The sequence below is a fragment of the Sebastes fasciatus genome, chromosome 20, assembly GCF_043250625.1.
Source record: "Sebastes fasciatus isolate fSebFas1 chromosome 20, fSebFas1.pri, whole genome shotgun sequence".
Classification (NCBI taxonomy): Eukaryota; Metazoa; Chordata; class Actinopteri; order Perciformes; family Sebastidae; genus Sebastes; species Sebastes fasciatus.
This window is the reverse complement of record NC_133814.1, coordinates 5,652,501-5,670,382: the sequence shown is the minus strand read 5'-3', so window position 1 is coordinate 5,670,382 and position 17,882 is coordinate 5,652,501. Positions and strand designations below refer to the sequence as shown.

Genomic DNA, 17,882 nt, shown 5'->3' with positions numbered 1-17,882 from the left:
GTGTAGAAACATTTTTTTTTCCTTGTTTCCCCTCCAGATCATCAAGAAATCCTGTATTGAGATTTTGGCAGCTGAGCCCTCCAGTGCGTGTGCAGGAGGTGGGGAGCTACAAACACACACACACACACACACACACACACACACACACACACAAACACACACACAAAATGAAATGGGTCTCTCCTGAGTCATCTACACCAGTGCCAGCCTCCCATCATTTCTTGAACTGTGTTAATTTCATTACTGGGTGCTTTGTCTCAGCTTCTCTCACTTCAGTAATGACAATCCCAGACTGAAAAGCGACCGTATACGGGCATCCAAGGCACTTACAGGAAATCTATTAGGACGGGACACCACAGTGGGACTAACATTATAGGGCCTCATTAAAAGGATTGGCTGTGAGAGAGTGACAGCGGTAATATTGGCGAAATGCAAAGTGGACAACAACCTTTAGTGTCCCGCCAAGAGAAAGATTATGACAGTTAAAGCAACATTAAATGGACATTAAAAGGAAAAAATTAACAGATGAAAGTTGGCAAAAGCAGAGGGACTTTTACAGCTTCTCACATCTGCTTTTGTCTTTTATCAAGCAGTGAATTACTTTCACCCTTCATGAGAATTATTTCACTTGAAACTAAATAGTTGTGGCTGGCCTGCTGCTACAGTGTGAGAGTGCTGTACTCTGCGGGGTTAGTCTCATCTTCATGTATTTATAGCTGAGTGTTTTCCCTGTGTTACGGGAAATATTAGTTTATTTATTAGTTACTTGTAACTCAGCTGTTGGGGTGGAAAAGATTACTCTGCTGTATTTTTGTCTTTTCTTCATTCAGATTCCCTCTGCCCTATTAGAAGCATGACTTACTAATTTGCCTGTTCAGTGGCCAAAACTACTCAGTCAGCAAGTTGGACTGTGTCTCTGTTTCTTTTGAATATTATACAGCATGCTATATATGTTTACATAACAGTGACAAATAACAAAAAATATATATATTAAAAAAATGGGGACATATAAATATATGTATATACATTTACTGTACATATATTCATATATATTTAAATTTAAGTAAAAAATATATAAACATAATAAATGGATGAAACACTGCACATTTTAGTGCCATTTTTTGTTGGACCAAGTCATTGTTTTGTAAGTCTCAAGTAAGTCTCAAGTCTTTGCAAGTCCCATGTCAAGACAGACGAGTCCCACGTCCTAACTTTGAGTTTTGAGTCCTAAACAAGTCAAAATAATGCCGTTTTAACAACAGAGTATTAATATATTAAATTTACAAAAATCGTGAATGCTTTTTAAATTTTTTATATATTTATTAAAACAAGTGTGACTGAACTTAATCATAAAAAAAGAGCTGGGGAATTAAGTGTTGACTTGGGAGTGAATTCCGTTAACGTCAGTTGATTCAGGAAATAAAGTGATTCATGGCAAACTTCATAAATAACATACTTTTTAATCTTTGGGCTTGGGAGAAGGTATGAAGTATTTTCAAGTCAAAAGGCTCAAGTCCAAGTGAAGTAATGGGTCTCTGGTGTTAAAGTCCAAGCGGAGTTGCAAATCTTTATTTTGTCAACTATGTTTTCACATGAGCCGCGCTACTACCGTTCTTAGATTTGAGGACTGAGGCCCATATTTCCACATATCTTGGTGCTGTTTTATTTTGGTGACTCAGTTCAACTGTTATAGTCCTCACACTGACAAATAAACTGAATTAATGGAGGAAATTCATTCATTCAGAGTTTAAACACTGCCCTTCTAACCATGTCGGTTGTGAAATGTAACTGTGCGTTCATGAAAATGAGCATCTTGTACAATACATATAACATAAAATGTAACTTTGCTTGCCAAAGAGTGTAAAAAAATGTCAATGTGTGTCGTGTAACCAGAGTCTTTCCAAGTGGTGGTGAGAGGAAACGGTTTTCTCCACGCCAGGAACATCAACCAGGTGCTCTGCAGCTTCAAAATCAACGACACCATTACAGTCAGTGAGTACGCCTCCACTCTGCTTGTTTCTGTCTTTTAATGCAAACCCAACCTGTCTGTAACGAGGTTTAGATCAGTCTCTGTTTGGGTCGTTTTTCAGTCTCTTTGTCAGTGTATGAACCTGTGTATTCCTCTTTGGAAAGTGTTGAAGAAACCTCATCATACATCTTGTCTTTGCCTCCCAGATGAAAAGCCGGCTGTCGTAGAAAACACATATTTGCTGTGTCCAGCTCCTGTCATCGATGAAGTTGGGAAGTAGGTGCCTCTTTTTTTTATATGATTTCACATTCATCTTTGATCACATCCTTTGCCCTCAAACACAGAGAACCACATGTATGCATACACGTGTATACGTGCACAGACCATAAGAAGCCTGCCATACATTAGCTCTTTACGATCCCCATCCGTGGCCGCATTCCTCTTTTCTAGATCCCCGTACAGCTTAGCAAAATATAAGGGGCTCTGTAGCCGTGCCAGCACACGCGGCGGTAAACCCTCCATGCATTTGTCCTGCTTCTGTCCTGAATTAGAACAGAGCAGTGCAAACAACTGGAGACGATTGGTTTTCGACTTACATAGACACTAAGTAAGTCAAGACTAGAAACTTACAAATCCAAACCCATGACTGGCTTAATGATTAGTTTTGACTTCTAATGACAAAAAAGAGCTTTTTTCTTTTTTTGTCCTTGACATTGATATTAACAATGGCTCACATGACTCTACAGAGCATTTTAGCAACTTTCAGCTCATTGCTTTGGTTTTATGACCCATAATTTTCCTGTTTTGGTTCAGTCTCACTGCTCACATCAGTCATTTCCAGCTGCAACTGTTTTTGGCATGAAAAAAGCTCTAAAAGCACGCCGTGTGCTACCTGCCCGGCACCAAACGGCAGACACTGTTTGCTGACATTATCGCCATAAAAACTTTATAAGACGATAATAAGCTTGTTACGGCGCCTTAAGTGGTTAAAAAATCTAATAAGCAGCTTTAAAGGCTTTCAAACTACTGTTTAGTAAAACACACAATGTCCCATATAAGTACCTGTACTTTTGTGTCATCTTGGTACATGATTCTGGAGAATCCTTGTGCATTTAAAGAGACTGACTCCTGGCCTCAAATCAGGTTCTTGTATAGGTCGGCACTAAAAGCGATCTGGTATTTTGAATAGGGGTTCTATGAGCTACTTATCCATAGTCAGTCTATTACCTACAGTAGATGACGGTCGGCACGCCCCCAGTTTAAAGAAGAAGATAGTTTTTTTTAATGGAGTCTGGTGGCTTTGTCGAGATCATAGATGGATACAACGGCTTCAGTTCCCCATCAGAAAGGGCTGTTTGAATATTTTCACCGCTTTACCTTGCGTCAGATAGCCCTTTCCGATGGGGAACTGAAACCGCTGTATCCATCTATGCTCCCGTTAGCCAACGGACTCTTAAAATTACTGTTTTTCCAATGGAGTCTGGTTGCTTTTGCGAGAGCATACAGTAGATAACAGCTTCAGTACACAGCAGTACGTTGCTTTGCTTCTTTGCGGTAGCTCCTGTCTGCTTCTCCAAACTTAGGGCATGTCGACCGTCATCTACTGTAGGTAATACACTGACTATGAATAAGTACCTCATACAACCCCACTTCAAAACACCTGAACTATCCATTTAATGGGACTGTATGGACATTTCTGATCTGATCAAACCCCAATGTAAAGCTTCTGTGTTTGACAACTTGCCAATTTGCCCGTGAGAAAACACACATTTTGACCTGAGTTGTAGTATACTGCTGGGAGTGGATCTGATTATAGTGGACTGTGTTTGTTAGTTCAGGATCAGGTCTATTGACATAGGCATTGAAAACACATTATGTTTCAATCAATGTTCACTGGAGGGAAAAGAGGGAGGCGACGGGATGTGAAAACTAAGACAGCTGAGGTTGTTTTACTCACAACATTCACCACACGACAGTCACACAGTTTTAAAAACGGTACGGCCAGAGTCGCTCCTCTTCAGCTGGCCGTACTCTCTTTTTAGAACCTAACCATGCTCCAACGTCAACAATCCACAAACCTCTCTAACCCAAGTCTTTATGGGAAGAGAAGTACAGCAGGCCACAGAAGAGAAGGTTCAGTTGACGGTGGTTAAAGACTTTAAACTGCATGGAGAAGACGCAAAGAGTCGATATCAGACCCTCTTCTCACACACTTTCTTGACCTGTAATGGTATTTGTGTTGGTCATAGCATACCTCTGTAATTACGATACAAATTTTTCCCATAGAAGTTATAAATCCAATTTACAGTTAGTATTTGCTCTGGCAGTGGTGTGGAAAGAGAGAGAATTTGATTTTAACTGCAGTGAGGAAAGATTTAAACAACCTGGACTGATGAAGCTTTAAGCAATACCTCAGCAGAAGGGTCGTAAAACTGAGGGTACATGGTGTGCTTTTATGTTCCCTTAAACCATTAAGCCAGTTTAATCTTGCTTTTGTATATATTTTCTGTTCTTGTTTTTCTGTTGTCTTAAACTTTCCATCCCATCCCCGCAACACTTAAAGGGATAGTTCAGGTGTTTTGAAATGGGGTTGCATGAGGTATTACTTACAGTAGATGACGGTCGGCACGCCCCCAGTTTGGACAAACAGAAACGGAAGCAAAGCAATGTACTGCTGTGGATGGGGCAAGCAGCAAAACATATTTCAAGTTTAAGACTGGTGGTTTTGAACCTTTCCTCATCGGAAAGGGCTGTCTGACGGCAAGATGAAGCGGTGAAAATATTCTAAATATAGCGTACACTTAATCAGATATTGATTTTTTTTAGATGGACCTTCCTTTTAGGTTTCTAAAATACGTTTTGCTGCCGGCCCCGTCCATAGCAGTACATTGCTTTGCTCCAGTGTCGGTACTCGGTACGGTAGTGTCTGTTTTTCCTAATCTCTATAAACAGATTCTGTAGGCAACGGAACAAGATTTTGGCGTCGGAAGCGTTCTGGTTTCCGTTTGTCAGTCTGAGTAGTATAGACCAATCACGTTTGAGCAGGCTTTGGTTGAATGCAGGTAAACAGTCCATGTGGAGAGCAAAAGAGGCGGAACGCATTGGCCGAAATGCAATATGATTGTACAATGATTTCGCCTTTTTATTGCTTTAAAATTAGCTTGTAAACCGGCTACTTGTGAAACAATCCGGTCGTACACGTCGTCTCTTAACTCCAACTCCAGTCATGCATCTCAAGTTGCTGATCAGACTGTAAAGAATGAGCAGTGCATGGAAGAGGAAGTCTTGGCCCGGATATCCACTGACCCCAAAAAAATTTAGCCCCTTGACCCTAAAGGCTTATCCATTGTCAGACCGATAACCAATGGGTTTCAGGATTGGTTTCTCCAAACTGGAGGCGTGCCGACCGCCATCTACAGTAGATAATACTCTGACTATGGATAAGAACTTCATACAACCCCATTTCAAAACACAACGAACTATCCCTTTAACCTCCCGACTCTCCAATCCCTCACTTATCTTTTCTCCCCTCCCCCCTCCCTTTCCTCTAAACCTCTGTCTTTACTCTCGGTGCCACGGTGGCTCTTTTCACCAACTGCTCTGCCTTGCTGCTTGTTTTCCAGCCCCTCACCACCTCCTCTTTCTGCCCGTCTGTTCATTTTTCCTCTCCGTATCTGTCTTTTATTTGTCTCTGTCACACAGAAACTTTCTTTCATCCCCTGTCAGTCTCCCTGACTCCCTCTCAACAGTCTCCTTGTCCAGTTTTGGCTGATCAAAGCCATGTAGCAGCTAGCCTGCTCTTTCAACTCGTGTGTGGCCGTGTGTTTGTATGCAGCTTGATTCTCAGCAGGGTGGAAAAACCTTCAGAGTGTTTAAAGTGCTCCATTAAGACTAATGGAGTTAGTTTTTGACTCATTAGCAGCTGTTCAAATCATTAAACTGATTTACCTTTGGAAGCAAATTTGACAATTTTGTTGTCACTTTAACACAACCTTTACCGTTGCTGCATTGCATTCTGGTCTATTTCCGGATAGTTCAGGTGTAGACATTGGTCTCTCTGCCTCTCTCTCTATGTTTGGCCAGTTATACAAAGGAAGAAGAGAAGTTAATAGGAATGCAGGCTATGTCAATTTAATATCAATTTTTCCTTTAAGTCGGAGTGACCCACACCACCTATTGAGCAGCAGACGAACTCCAGTGGAGTGTCTGCTATGTCCCATTCAAGTGTGTACGTGTGTGTTCATGTGTCTGTTTTACTTCCTTGCTTAACAGCTGTCAGACAGGGTGCTCTACAAACTAACATTTCCTCCACATCACTTTATCTCCTCCACATCCTCAAGTTCACACTGGTCAGTTTTCTCTGGCTCTTTCTTCTCTTCTTACCATTTTGTTTCGGTTCCAGGTTTCTGGGCTTTCTTCTACTATTAAATTACAAGGCTTGCACTATTTTATAATTTAATTAGACCAAAACCAAAAATTTATTCATCCCACTAATAAGTACAGCCTGTGTAGCCAAATCCCGATAAATTATATTGTCATGGAGTTCCTTTGTTGTCCAAAACCTAATGAAACATTCCTTCATTACAAAAAACACTAGTTTATTTTGACTCAACCCTACATTCTCCTGCCATAAATACTCACTAGAGAGCCAAATCTGTATTAATCCACCACTGAAAATAGTCCCCAACAAATGCCATATTTACTCCTGTTTGAGTAACGTTTTTATGAAAACTACAGTGCCCAGCTGTTTTAGGAAATCCCAAAAACAAAACTATACATTTGTGTCCCAATTTTAAATTATCATGTCTTCAGTAGGAACACATGTTCTCGAGTACCACAGACAGGGACGGGAGGTCAGAACGTTTTGGGAGACGGGCTAACACGGTATTGGTTTTTGGTTCTCTTTGTGGGATTCGTTGACAATAAGAAAGAGAAAGAAATAAAACAACAATGCTGCGAGCGCCAAGCAATTGGTCAATTTCAAAGGGCCACACGCCAAACGGCCACGCTCGAATGGGCGCTGCACTGGTTTATATCAAATTGTGTTCGTAGTTGTCTAATTTTAGCACATAACTTTTAGTTGCCTAATGTTCAACCCTAACTTTGGGGCATTTTTCGTCCAGCTACATACGGCTATACTGTTCTGTATGTAGCTGGTCACATCATGTATCTGCTCACACATGCATCGAAAACATGAACACAAAGTGCCCCTTCTTTAGCTTTAAGACTGTTTCAATCTCTTCAGCCTTTTGTTGTCAGCAAGGTACGTCTGCTGTTGTTGACTTCCCCCACTAACCCGGCTCTTCTCTCTCTCTCCGCCCTCCATTTTTTTAAAAACCAGACAGCCAGCTCACTGAGTCAGAGCAAAGACAGGTTTATCGGTCAAATGGCCTGCTTTCTGTCTGCCAGACCTCATTCACATCCACCTGGTCCTCGATACCGAATAAGAGCTGGGGGTTGTTTAAAATGCGTGCCTTTCATCCACATGTTTTGAAGAACTGAACGAGAACAGGCTCCAAAGAGGCCGCTGGAGGTCACGTGAAATTCTCAGAATTGTTTTTCCCCACTCGGTGGAGGAAGGAAGGGCTTCTTCAGACCATCAAGAGAGACTCACTCCGTTCCAAAAATCTTAGAAGGCTAGGACAGGAGTCTGGACTTGGAGGAGGTTTGGACTGGAGGATGGGCAGAGGCATGTTTTGACTGAGTTTATAGAAGAGAGGAGACAAGTTATATGTTGATGTATTTTACATTCCATAAAGGAAATAATTTTGTAGCTCCAAGTAAAGATCATAGACTGTTAAAAGAGGGAGCGTGGTGGAGATTGTTCTCATTCCTGAGAGTGAAATTAGTATGGTGTCATGTCTTGGAAAAATACACGACTTGCCCAGAACCATTAAAAAACAAAATCTGAACTAGCAGGTTGTTTTTTTCCATTTCGTTGAAGCTCATCTGTCCCACCTTGGGGACAGATGTGTGACACACAATCACCACAACAGTTTGTTTATTCTCCTCTGGTTTCGGTGGAAAAACTGTATTTGGTTCAATTGGATTCAAATTGCTCAATTACAAGTGAAACGGCGCTCGTAAACAAAAAGTCAATGGACTCACCAAGTAGTTCATTTATTGGACACAGTTTTGGTAACACGTTCTCCTGCCAGGTTAGAGATTTTGGCGGCTGCAATGAGTCCAAACTGATCTGAGTCCAGTAACCGTTGAAGAAATAACTGAATTGGAGTCTAGACGTCTCTTTGTTCTTCAACTCGTGCTCCCTTGAGTTCTGCGGTTGTTTCCTGTTGGTTCAAATTACATTTCTCACTTCTAACAAACCACCTCACAGTTCGCAGGCGGGTCGGTGACGTGATTTGGTGTGAACCCGAGTTCAAATGACATCATTCTGGTCAAACAAACTGAGCTTAAGGAGGAAATGCTTCAGACTAAATAAACTGCATCCCAACATAAAGACACAGTACTTACTTGTCCTGTGTGTGTGTCTGTTGTTTTCTTTCAGGGTGATTTATCTCCAAGTGAGCATGAACGACGGTCTGTCCTTCATCAGCAGCAACGTGCACATCACCACCACAGAGTGTGTAAGTGGCAGCTTTTTGTCCCCTGTTCATGCATTTATCCCTGCATTAATACTGCAGATTATTCATCATTACCTCCTTCAAGGCCTAAGTTTTCACCGGCGTTGGTTTCTTTGTTTGTCTGTCTGTCTGTCTGTCTGTCTGTCTGTCTGTCTGTCTGTCTGTCTGTCTGTCTGTCTGTCTGTCTGTTAGCAGGATTACTCCAAAAGTTCACGATGGATTATTCTTTGGAGGGGTGGGGTGTGGCACAATGAACAATCCATTTGATTTTGGTGGCGATCCGGATTCACGATCCGCATTCAGGAATTTTTTGAAGGATTCCGATCAGCCTGAGCATTAAGACCACAGGGTACAACGCATGCGCAGTGTAACTGATGATGCGTTGATGACGCGTGACCCCGCCTCCTTCTGAGAGCAGAGAGATACGTGTGTGGATGTGTGGCAAGACTCCCAGGTGCGGCGGCAGCTGCTGTTCGTCTGCGGTGAAAAAGAAAAAAGCGGTAGATGACGGGATGAGAGTCAACGTAGTGTAACGTCATACAGACATTACAAGTCTTTTTCCATTTTCCATATTGTTTTGCTCCAAATCAAATGTTTTATGCCCACGATACATCTCATAGTTGGTTGACTAAGTCAACGTCAGTGGAGTAAATTAATGGGAAATTCACTTCTGGAACCAGAGACGTTCAAGCAGTGTATGTTTCCTCCAAACCGATGATGAATACTGTTTTAATTTGGAGTTAATACAACTTAAAACAATTATAGATTTCCTCTTGAGACTTTGTATGTTTTGTAATATGATAAAAGAGGTTTTCCATTTCCTCTCTTCTTCCTTTTGCTTCTTCTGTCCTCTCCTACCTCATCTCTTTTCCTAGAAGTTTGTTGTTTTGTTCTCTGCAGTGAGTTTCCTAACCCCCTTTACCTCTTTCATCTTCCCTTTCTCAATTTTGTTATTTTCCCCCTTTTTTTCCGGGAGCCAAACCACAGGGGTTTATAGTAGCGATCCACCCAAAAAAGATCCTCTGAACCCCCCCGAGAAACAAAAAATTCAAGAAGCAGGTTCATGACCGTGAGGCTGCCAGGTTCAATCCCAACACTTTGGTTGTGAAAGTGAAAGAGAAGCATCAACTGGAGTGCCCAAAAGCATTTACCCCTCTTGTAGCCCCCAGGTGTGCAAATGTATATAACTGTGTCAGCGGGAAGTCGGGTGGAGCTTCACTCCCTGAAAACCAAGATTAAACACGATGTAATCTTAGGACAATTTAAAGCAAAATAAAACACATATGTTGGAACATATGGACCGAAGCCGCAGCAGACTCCCACCCAGCCGAAAAGAAACTTTAAAGCTGCTCCCCCTCAGTCCCTGTGACATCATGTCCATGAAAAGACTGTGTTGTGGCTCATGATATACAGAGCTCAATTACACATACCATTGCAATTAGCCGCTTCTTGCCACTAAACTAAACCATGTAGGCTGAAGTCACACAGGGCCTAAGGAGGCACGACAAGCTGCTAACTTGCGATGGGTCGGCCGGGGTGCAATAAACAACACGCAGGCTGGATTCTGTGGATAAATCAAACCCAACAAACCCAACAAACCCCTCCCCAAATCCTCCCAAAGTGCCACTTGGAACAGTTTTAGCCTTTGTAGCTAGCCCACAAAATGTGTCCATATAGCACGAGAAAACACACACACTGTTTGCGGTTTGCTAAACCATTACTTACTGTTGAAAGTTACAGAAAACTTGCTGATTGGGACATTTCTGACAAATAACAATGAGTGACTACGACGGACCCCGCTGCCGAGTTCAGATAAACCCCCCCGTGTCCTTGCCACAAGATAGATAGGGGAAAGTCTCGCCACATGTGAGCCTCATCTGTGGTCTGTAATGGGAACCATGTTTGGCTCATGGACGCCTGCATCGCTTAAAGTGAGCAAAGTAACTGATGGATCCATTCAGGGATCACACTAGCTCACACAAACCGCTGTCATCGAAAAAACAAAAACATGAATATATATATTGTATTACGTTACTGGATGTGCAACTGTATGTGTGGTAATAATGTACTGACGTCATGTGTGTCTACTCTCCAGTTTGATGGCACCATTCTCCTGATCACCCTGCTGGTGTTGTTCCTCCTGCTGGCCCTGCTCTTCATGTGGTGGTTCTGGCCTCTCTGCTGCACTGTGGTGAGTAACGTAAACTACATTCAGGAAGTGGTCGATTTTAAAAAGCAACACTTAAATTACAGTTTATCCAGAGCTTCAAAGGGGTTTGTCTGAACTCCAAAGGGGCCAATAAGCACCTTAGGGGTCCTTACTGAAAAAAAACCTCCTTAAACTTAAGAGGTCCTCTGAGACATGGTTAATGTGCTTGTGAAAAGCTAAACAATGTCATATCTCTTATTGTTCCACAGGTGATCAAAGAACCACCTCCTCCACCTCCTCCCGAGCCTGTGAGTTAAAACACACACAATATTACACATGTACACACCAAGTCTGAAGGACAATGGGTCTCATGCAGCTTCATTCGCTTACATTTCTTAATATATTTCTCTTGTGTTAGCATAGGTTACGCCCCCAAACAATATATAAGGTCAGATATTTGCATAGGTAACGCCCCCTATAGACTATATACGAGTAGGTATTAGCATAGGTAATGCCCCTTAAACACCATATAAGGGCAGGTGTTGTGCTGTGTGCAAATACTCTGGCACATGCCCAAGAATTGGAGAGATGCCGCCAAAAAAGCTCGTAAGAAGAAGAACATCAGCAGGTAGACAGACAGAGAGACAGACTGGCTGACTGACTGGCTGACTGGCTAGTACTGGTGTTACAGGAAAAAGCATCTAAGAGCAGTGTGTAAGCCATCCATCCATCCATCTGCAACCGCTTATCCCGTTAGGGGTCGCGGGGGGGCCATTCAGAAGAATTATCATCCAAGTGTTTTTATGGTCTTAATTGGCATCAATGGACCAGTAGTATTTCTTTAGCCCACAAATTCTAAAAGCTAAATGTGATAATATGATATCCAATGCTTTTTTTCCCCTAAAATATAAAACTTATGTTTCCTTGCATTGGACAAACCATTTGTGGACTTGTCTTGGTAAGAGTGCTCTCGACCACTCGTACAATTTTCTCTAAGAGAAGAGCAAAAATAAGAAAACATTGGTGAATCACTGTTTGTCGCCAATCACCAATGTTTGTCTGATAATATTGTTTTGAAAAGCAACAATGATCTTAACACACAGCAATCTCAATAAATAAAATAAAAATGTAGTACAGTTGAGTACTGTAGTTCAGATCTGTGTGTTGGAAAGTATAAGAGAGGAAATGAGTCAGTTTTATTGTGTAATTATTTGTGTTTTAGGAGAGTTCAGATGATGAAGACGGCATGCCTAAGAAGAAGTGGCCCACTGTGGACGCCTCATATTACGGAGGAAGAGGAATTGGAGGGATCAAGAGGATGGAGGTGACGAGATGACAAAAATGCTAACAGACAATCACAATTAAATCTACAACAAACAAAATAACTGAGGGAAATTGGACCACTTTAGATGACACTCACTGCTTCTATTTTGTTGTATATTTACGTTCTTTTCTGCTGTCTGTAGGTGCGTTGGGGAGGGAAGGGCTCGACTGAAGAGGGGGCGAAGCTGGAGAAGCCAAAGAACGCCGTGGTGAAAATGCCGGAGCAGGAGTACGAGCCCTTCGAGCCCAAACCTAAGAAAGCTCACAACAAGAAGGCACCGCAGGACCGGAAGTGGTACACACCCATCCGGGTAAACACACACTCAGTTTCCCTCATTACCGACAGACAGACTTATTTACGCAGAGAAGCTACAGTATCTCAGTGCATCCTTGCTGTCCTGTAACAAAATGTCAGCTTTTCAGGAACTCAAAAATCCGCCTTGTGTACAGTTTGACCACTGTGCGTTTTTGAGCTCTTGCCCAGCGAGTTTCAAATAACTGCGGATGGTAGAATTTTCTCCCCCCACAGTTGAGCCTGAACTCCTTCAACTGAAGTTAAAACATGAAAAGCACTACGAGTGGAGCTGCAAAGTTTTCACAAGACAGCAGGGAGGAATAAAGACTGTTCTGGACATATTTATCTATAATTAGTTGCATAAGCACAAAAATTCTCCGACTATCAATGTGCACACATAGCCAGAGTAATATAACATATTATCCAGACTGAGATCAGATTTGGCGTCAGTGCTGTTTGTGCTTTAATAGTACACTACAATAGAGCTCTGTATAGCAACACTGGCCTCTCATACGGTAGCACTGACTGTTATCTTTAGACACTGTTACCTTACAGATGTATTTTGAATGTGACACAGGCCTGCAAACAGCTCTGTAGTGATTCACAGTGAAATGTTACACTGCTCAAACATCACAGTCAGTGTAGGAAAAAGGTGACTGTACACTGAGTAGTCACTCTGTGTTGGGTTCTAGTTGGTCCCTACACACCAGGATCCTTTAATGTGGTTAGTTTAAGTGATTGACCTCCTTCCTCTCAAGTCCGTGTCACTGAGGCTCAGGAATCTGCACTTTTTTGGTCCAATCAAATACATCATGACACCTTATGTAAGGAAGGAGAATTCACCCTCCTTTTTTTTATTCTTTATTGCAGGAGTTTATTTACATTTATTTATATTTACATTTGCTTACATATGGTGTTGTTCATACACCGTTCGTAGTTATACCAACTAAAACTAATGCACTGTAATTCGTATACATGCCACAAAATCAGTTCATATGTCATCCATGTAACCGTGAACCAGGAAGTATAAAGAGCGACAAATGCTGCATAGGGAGGAGGTCAGGGTGGATGGGTGGGTCAAAAAACACTGTACTTTGGCCCACGAGCCTGCTGTCCGTACCCGTGAAACCAAAACCAAAACCAAAAGTCAATGTTGATTTATTTGTCACACAACTTCCGTACTTGAGTTAGGCCACTTTTGTAGTTATTTAAACCCAAACCACAATCTTTTCCTAAACCTAACCAAGTAGTTGTGTAGCCTAAACCTAACCAAGTCAAAATGTTCCTAAACCTAACTAAGTACTTTTGTTGTCTAAGCCTAACCAAGTCAATGTTTTCCTAAACCTAAGTACTTTTGTTGCCCAAACCTAACCAAGTCGATCTTTTCCTAAACCTAACTAAGTAGTTTTGTTGCCTAAACCTAGCCAAGTCAATCTTTTCGTAAACCTAATTCAGTAGTGTTGTAGCGTTAACTTAGTAGTTTTGTTGCCTAAACCTAACCAAGTAGTTTTGTTGCCTAAACAACAAAACTACTTAGTTGTTTCCTGTGGGACGGAAGTTTATTTTGAAAAGACTATATGCATGTAATGAGTGGAAATTGACTTAAAAGGAAAACGCACGAAAAATGAAGGATACATTTTCACAAGATATCATACGAACTATTGTATGAGGATACGCTGTCATATGTATAGCATTTCCTAAAACATTTTGTGAAAAATAATAATAATAGTAAAATAGAGAAAATAGAAAATAAAGAATAACAATAAGTATAAAAATAAGGAAAAGATTGAGAAAAAAGTAGACTAGTATGACGGTGCACATACTCCAAACTCTTCAGGGCTGAGAATTTAATGATGATGATGATAATGATGATGATGATAGTACTTTATTATCAGATTAAGTCTGAAATTGTTCTTGCATCCCAGCAGCTTCCCCGTCTTAATCTATTTATCTCCGTTGCCGAACTGTTTTATCCTTTTTCATCTGGCAGATCACTTTGTTAACTACTTTATTTGCGTCAGCAGAGGAATTGATTAAAATAGAATTAAGGTTCTAAAGTTAAGCAGACATGAACCAAAATACGACCAAGTGACTCATCAGCACAGCTTCAACCAGAGAGGAAGGAACAGTAGAATCAGCTGCTGTAGTGTTTGTTTGGGATTCAAACCTGCAGACTTTGAAGGAACACTGCTGAGGATCACAGACCAAATGTGCGCTGATACAGTAGAAACTATTAATAGGATTTGATTAAGTTATGGATTGCGGTGTGAGAGTTTGGCGTCCAGATGTTAAACCTCTCCCTCTCCTCTGTCTGTCCTGTTCAGGGTAAACTGGATGCTATCTTGGCTCTGTTTCGCCGCGGGTACGACCAGGTCTCCCTGATGAGACCCCAGCCCGGGGATAATGTGAGTTTCATTTCATTTCATCAAATGCTTTTACCCACACCCCCCACTCGCATTCACTTCCCCTCTTTCCACATGTTTCGCTTCAAGTTCGTCCCTCCTGCAGAGTTTTATACCTGTGATGACCCACAGCTGCATCACCTTTCTCCTTTTTTTCTCCTTCCTTTCTTCGCCCTTCCATGTCTTTTCTTTTTGATGTTTTTTTGAGTTTACAGAGTAACTTAAATTAAAAATAAATTGCTTATTTTTTGCTTATCTTATGGGCATGCCCAGACTCATATTTAAATTAAATACAACAGTGTTTATCTACATAGCTAATGTGTTATCTTGAAGTTTTTAATTTTTTTTACATAACCCGTAACCCAACAAAATAATGTGGTATGAAATGCTCCTTGGTAACGGAGCTGTAGATGGTAATAATCAATCCTTGGGGGAAAATATTCATCTCAGATGGAGAGAAAAAAGTCTGATAAACCCAACATTATGTTCCTAACTGGCTCTGTTTTAAAAGTCTTGTAGTGTATCTACAGTCTGAAAATGTTTCAGTCATCTGTACCCATTCCTCATGCCTTCTTCCCTTCCTCCATCTGCCTCTCCGCCTCATTCACTCCTGGTGTTCCTGTGCTGGCTAGCACCTCAGCTGGCCCGCCTCCATCCCGTTGAACCAGCTCACGCCTGCTTCACATTAGACGCCGCGAATCGGATAAAAAGCAGAACCGCAGCTCGCACCCGGACACATCCTCGTGTGCTCGATATGAGTGTTTTCTGATGTGTTCGTGGGTGTGAGACTGTAAAACTTCTCTCCTCTTCTCATATTAGACACATGGTTTAGTTTTAATGCCCCGAGCCTTTGTATTAAAAAAGCCCCAGATTAGAGTTTGGGTTGAATGTGGAGAGAAGATGTGAAGGTCCCAGAGTACAGACAGCTGTCTAGAGATGTTTTAAATCCCTCTGATACATTCAGCAAAGACAGATTTAATGTTTTAACGTGTTCTGGTGATTCTTTTATCATTTCCAACTTCACTAGTTTTGATGGGCACTTTGCGATTCAGTGGTACATGATAAATGATAGATATAATCTCTGTTTCTCTCCGTAGACTGTTTGGTTTTTAGCCATGTCAGCGGTGTGTTTAATTAGCATACTAATGCCACATTTCCACTGCATGGTGCGGCATGGCTCTACTCAATTAAGCTCACTTGGAACTGTTCTTTTTTGGTTTTCCATTAGCAAAAGTTGTTGATAGTTTTTTTGGTACCACCTCGCAAGCCTAGCCTAGCAACCGCAATCTGTTTATTTTATTGACCCAGATATTTAAAAATGGCAGCCCGCAAAACTACGCTGTACACTACGCCGCACAATTAACAAAGTGCAGCTGTTCCTCTGTTTGGTTGACTGATGAAAGGATCGAGCAACTGTTGCGTTGAAGATGATGTCACGGCAGCTAAGAATCCCTCCTACACTGACGGGGTACGATCTGCAGTGGAAAATGAAATTGAGAAAAGTACCTGGTAGGGATGTCACAAGAACTGATATTTGAGACGAAATCGAAGCCAAAGTTCTGAAACCGTGTCTGAAACCACGTCCCGGGGACAATAGAAAATGTGTTTGGGACACAGTAAACTCACTTTTGACACATTCAGGGGAAGTATCCCTTTTTTTTACCCTGATAATGCTACATTGCAAACAACAAATCTGTGTTGAAATCGGCAGGACGAGAGCTAGTTAACGTTAGCCGTTAGCTCCGTGCAGGACTGTGCTGCTTACCGGCTGCTAACAGCTAACGTTAACTAGCTCTCATCCAGCCGATTTCAACACAGAAGGTGCCATTTACATTATGATGTGTTCAGGTTCTATTCAGTAAAAATGTGTGTATTGTGCAAAGGTAATTGACATCCCTAGTACGTGGTAACAAAAGTGGGTCAAGTCGAGTCGAGCCGAATAGCATGCTGACTTTAGCATTAAGCTCAATGCACCGTCGTGCCTAAGTACAGCTGTTAGCATGGCTGTAGACTCTTAGTCTGCAACAATACGATTACTGACTTCTTCATCCACACTTCTTCTCTTCCTCCTTTTCACTATTTCCTGTCCTCCCTAAGTCTGTTCTCCACCTTTTCTCTCCCTGCTCTCGCCTGCCGACTCTCCCGCTGATCATGCCCCGTCCCAAGCACTAGTTAAAATCATGCCTTATTAGCAGAAAATTTCCAATGATCCTTTTTAACAGGAATTCCACATTTAAGAGTGTTTTCTTGGCAACGCCAACAGGAACAGAGACAGGATTTGCTTTCAGCTTTTCCCTAAGACAAATCAGACAAAAAACAGTCACCATTAGCTGACGATTACATCTTCACCAAAGCAAACTGGCAGTCAGATGAAAAAAGATTTGGGATTTGATTTCCTTAGTCGACAAATTTCTCTTACCCAGAGAGGCTTTTAGCGAGGGCTGCATGCGTAAGCTCTGCATGACGCCATGCTTACTTACTAAAAGAAATCCTCTCTTTCCACTCAAATGATGTCGCCGCCTCATTTGCGGCTTGTAACGAAGCGGCAGAAACATCTCCCAGGGCAGCGGGCCGGCTTATTTCCAGGTAGTGTAATGTTTTATAGAACAGAGTGCGGGACACCTCTCTCTCTTTCCTCGCTTTAAGTGTTACCTGAAAAGCTATTTGGTGTTAAGTTTCCTGCCACAGTTCCACCCAAAACCAGAGCAAAAGTCTCACACTCCACAGCTGGCAGACTGTCAAATTTCATGAGGCAGAGTTGGCCGAGTTCAGTCTAGATTCTTCATTGGTGATTCTGTTGCTAGGGCACGTTTTTCATCGCCACGCCGATCGCCACAGCAACAGCTGAATGTCACCCTTGAGACCGGACTGGCTACAGTACAGTACAGTGTAGTCATGAGCCTGATGTAGTTCATAATAATGAATCCAATGACACTCAAACAAAGAAATGGATCTCCTTCTTTTCCTATACTGCACTGACGACACACACACATACACACACACACTTTTTCTTCCTTCCAGCAATGAACTCAACAACCCCTCCTCTTGTTTCCGCAGTATGATATAGAGCAGAGTGGTTTTATGTGTGTGTGTGTGTGTGTGTGTGTGTGTGTGTGTGTGTGTGTGTGTGTGTGTGTGTGTGTGTGTGCGTGTGTGTGTG

At 41.9% G+C, this 17,882-nt stretch overlaps 1 protein-coding gene and 1 long non-coding RNA gene across 3 annotated transcripts in view; one reads left to right on the top strand and one right to left on the bottom strand.

The window, feature by feature from the left end:
* The window catches only part of antxr1c (ANTXR cell adhesion molecule 1c), a 47,786-nt gene that overhangs the window by 23,088 nt on the left and 6,816 nt on the right, over positions 1–17,882 (top strand). The window contains exons 9-17 of the mRNA XM_074619241.1: positions 38–98; positions 1,894–1,992; positions 2,176–2,245; positions 8,478–8,556; positions 10,649–10,744; positions 10,972–11,010; positions 11,925–12,026; positions 12,169–12,336; positions 14,645–14,725. Coding sequence (XP_074475342.1) covers positions 38–98; positions 1,894–1,992; positions 2,176–2,245; positions 8,478–8,556; positions 10,649–10,744; positions 10,972–11,010; positions 11,925–12,026; positions 12,169–12,336; positions 14,645–14,725 — 795 coding nt within the window. The remainder of the gene's footprint in view (positions 1–37; positions 99–1,893; positions 1,993–2,175; positions 2,246–8,477; positions 8,557–10,648; positions 10,745–10,971; positions 11,011–11,924; positions 12,027–12,168; positions 12,337–14,644; positions 14,726–17,882) is intronic.
* Positions 3,569–17,882, bottom strand: part of LOC141758125 (uncharacterized) — an 18,297-nt gene continuing 3,983 nt past the window's right edge. The window contains exons 2-3 of one of the 2 annotated variants that reach the window (XR_012591820.1): positions 10,627–10,739; positions 3,569–4,132 (exon numbers count right to left, since the gene is read on the bottom strand). This is a non-coding gene — a long non-coding RNA (uncharacterized LOC141758125). Of the gene's footprint in view, positions 4,133–8,120; positions 8,260–10,626; positions 10,740–17,882 lie in introns of those variants that run through there. The other variant, XR_012591819.1, reaches the window with a different exon arrangement.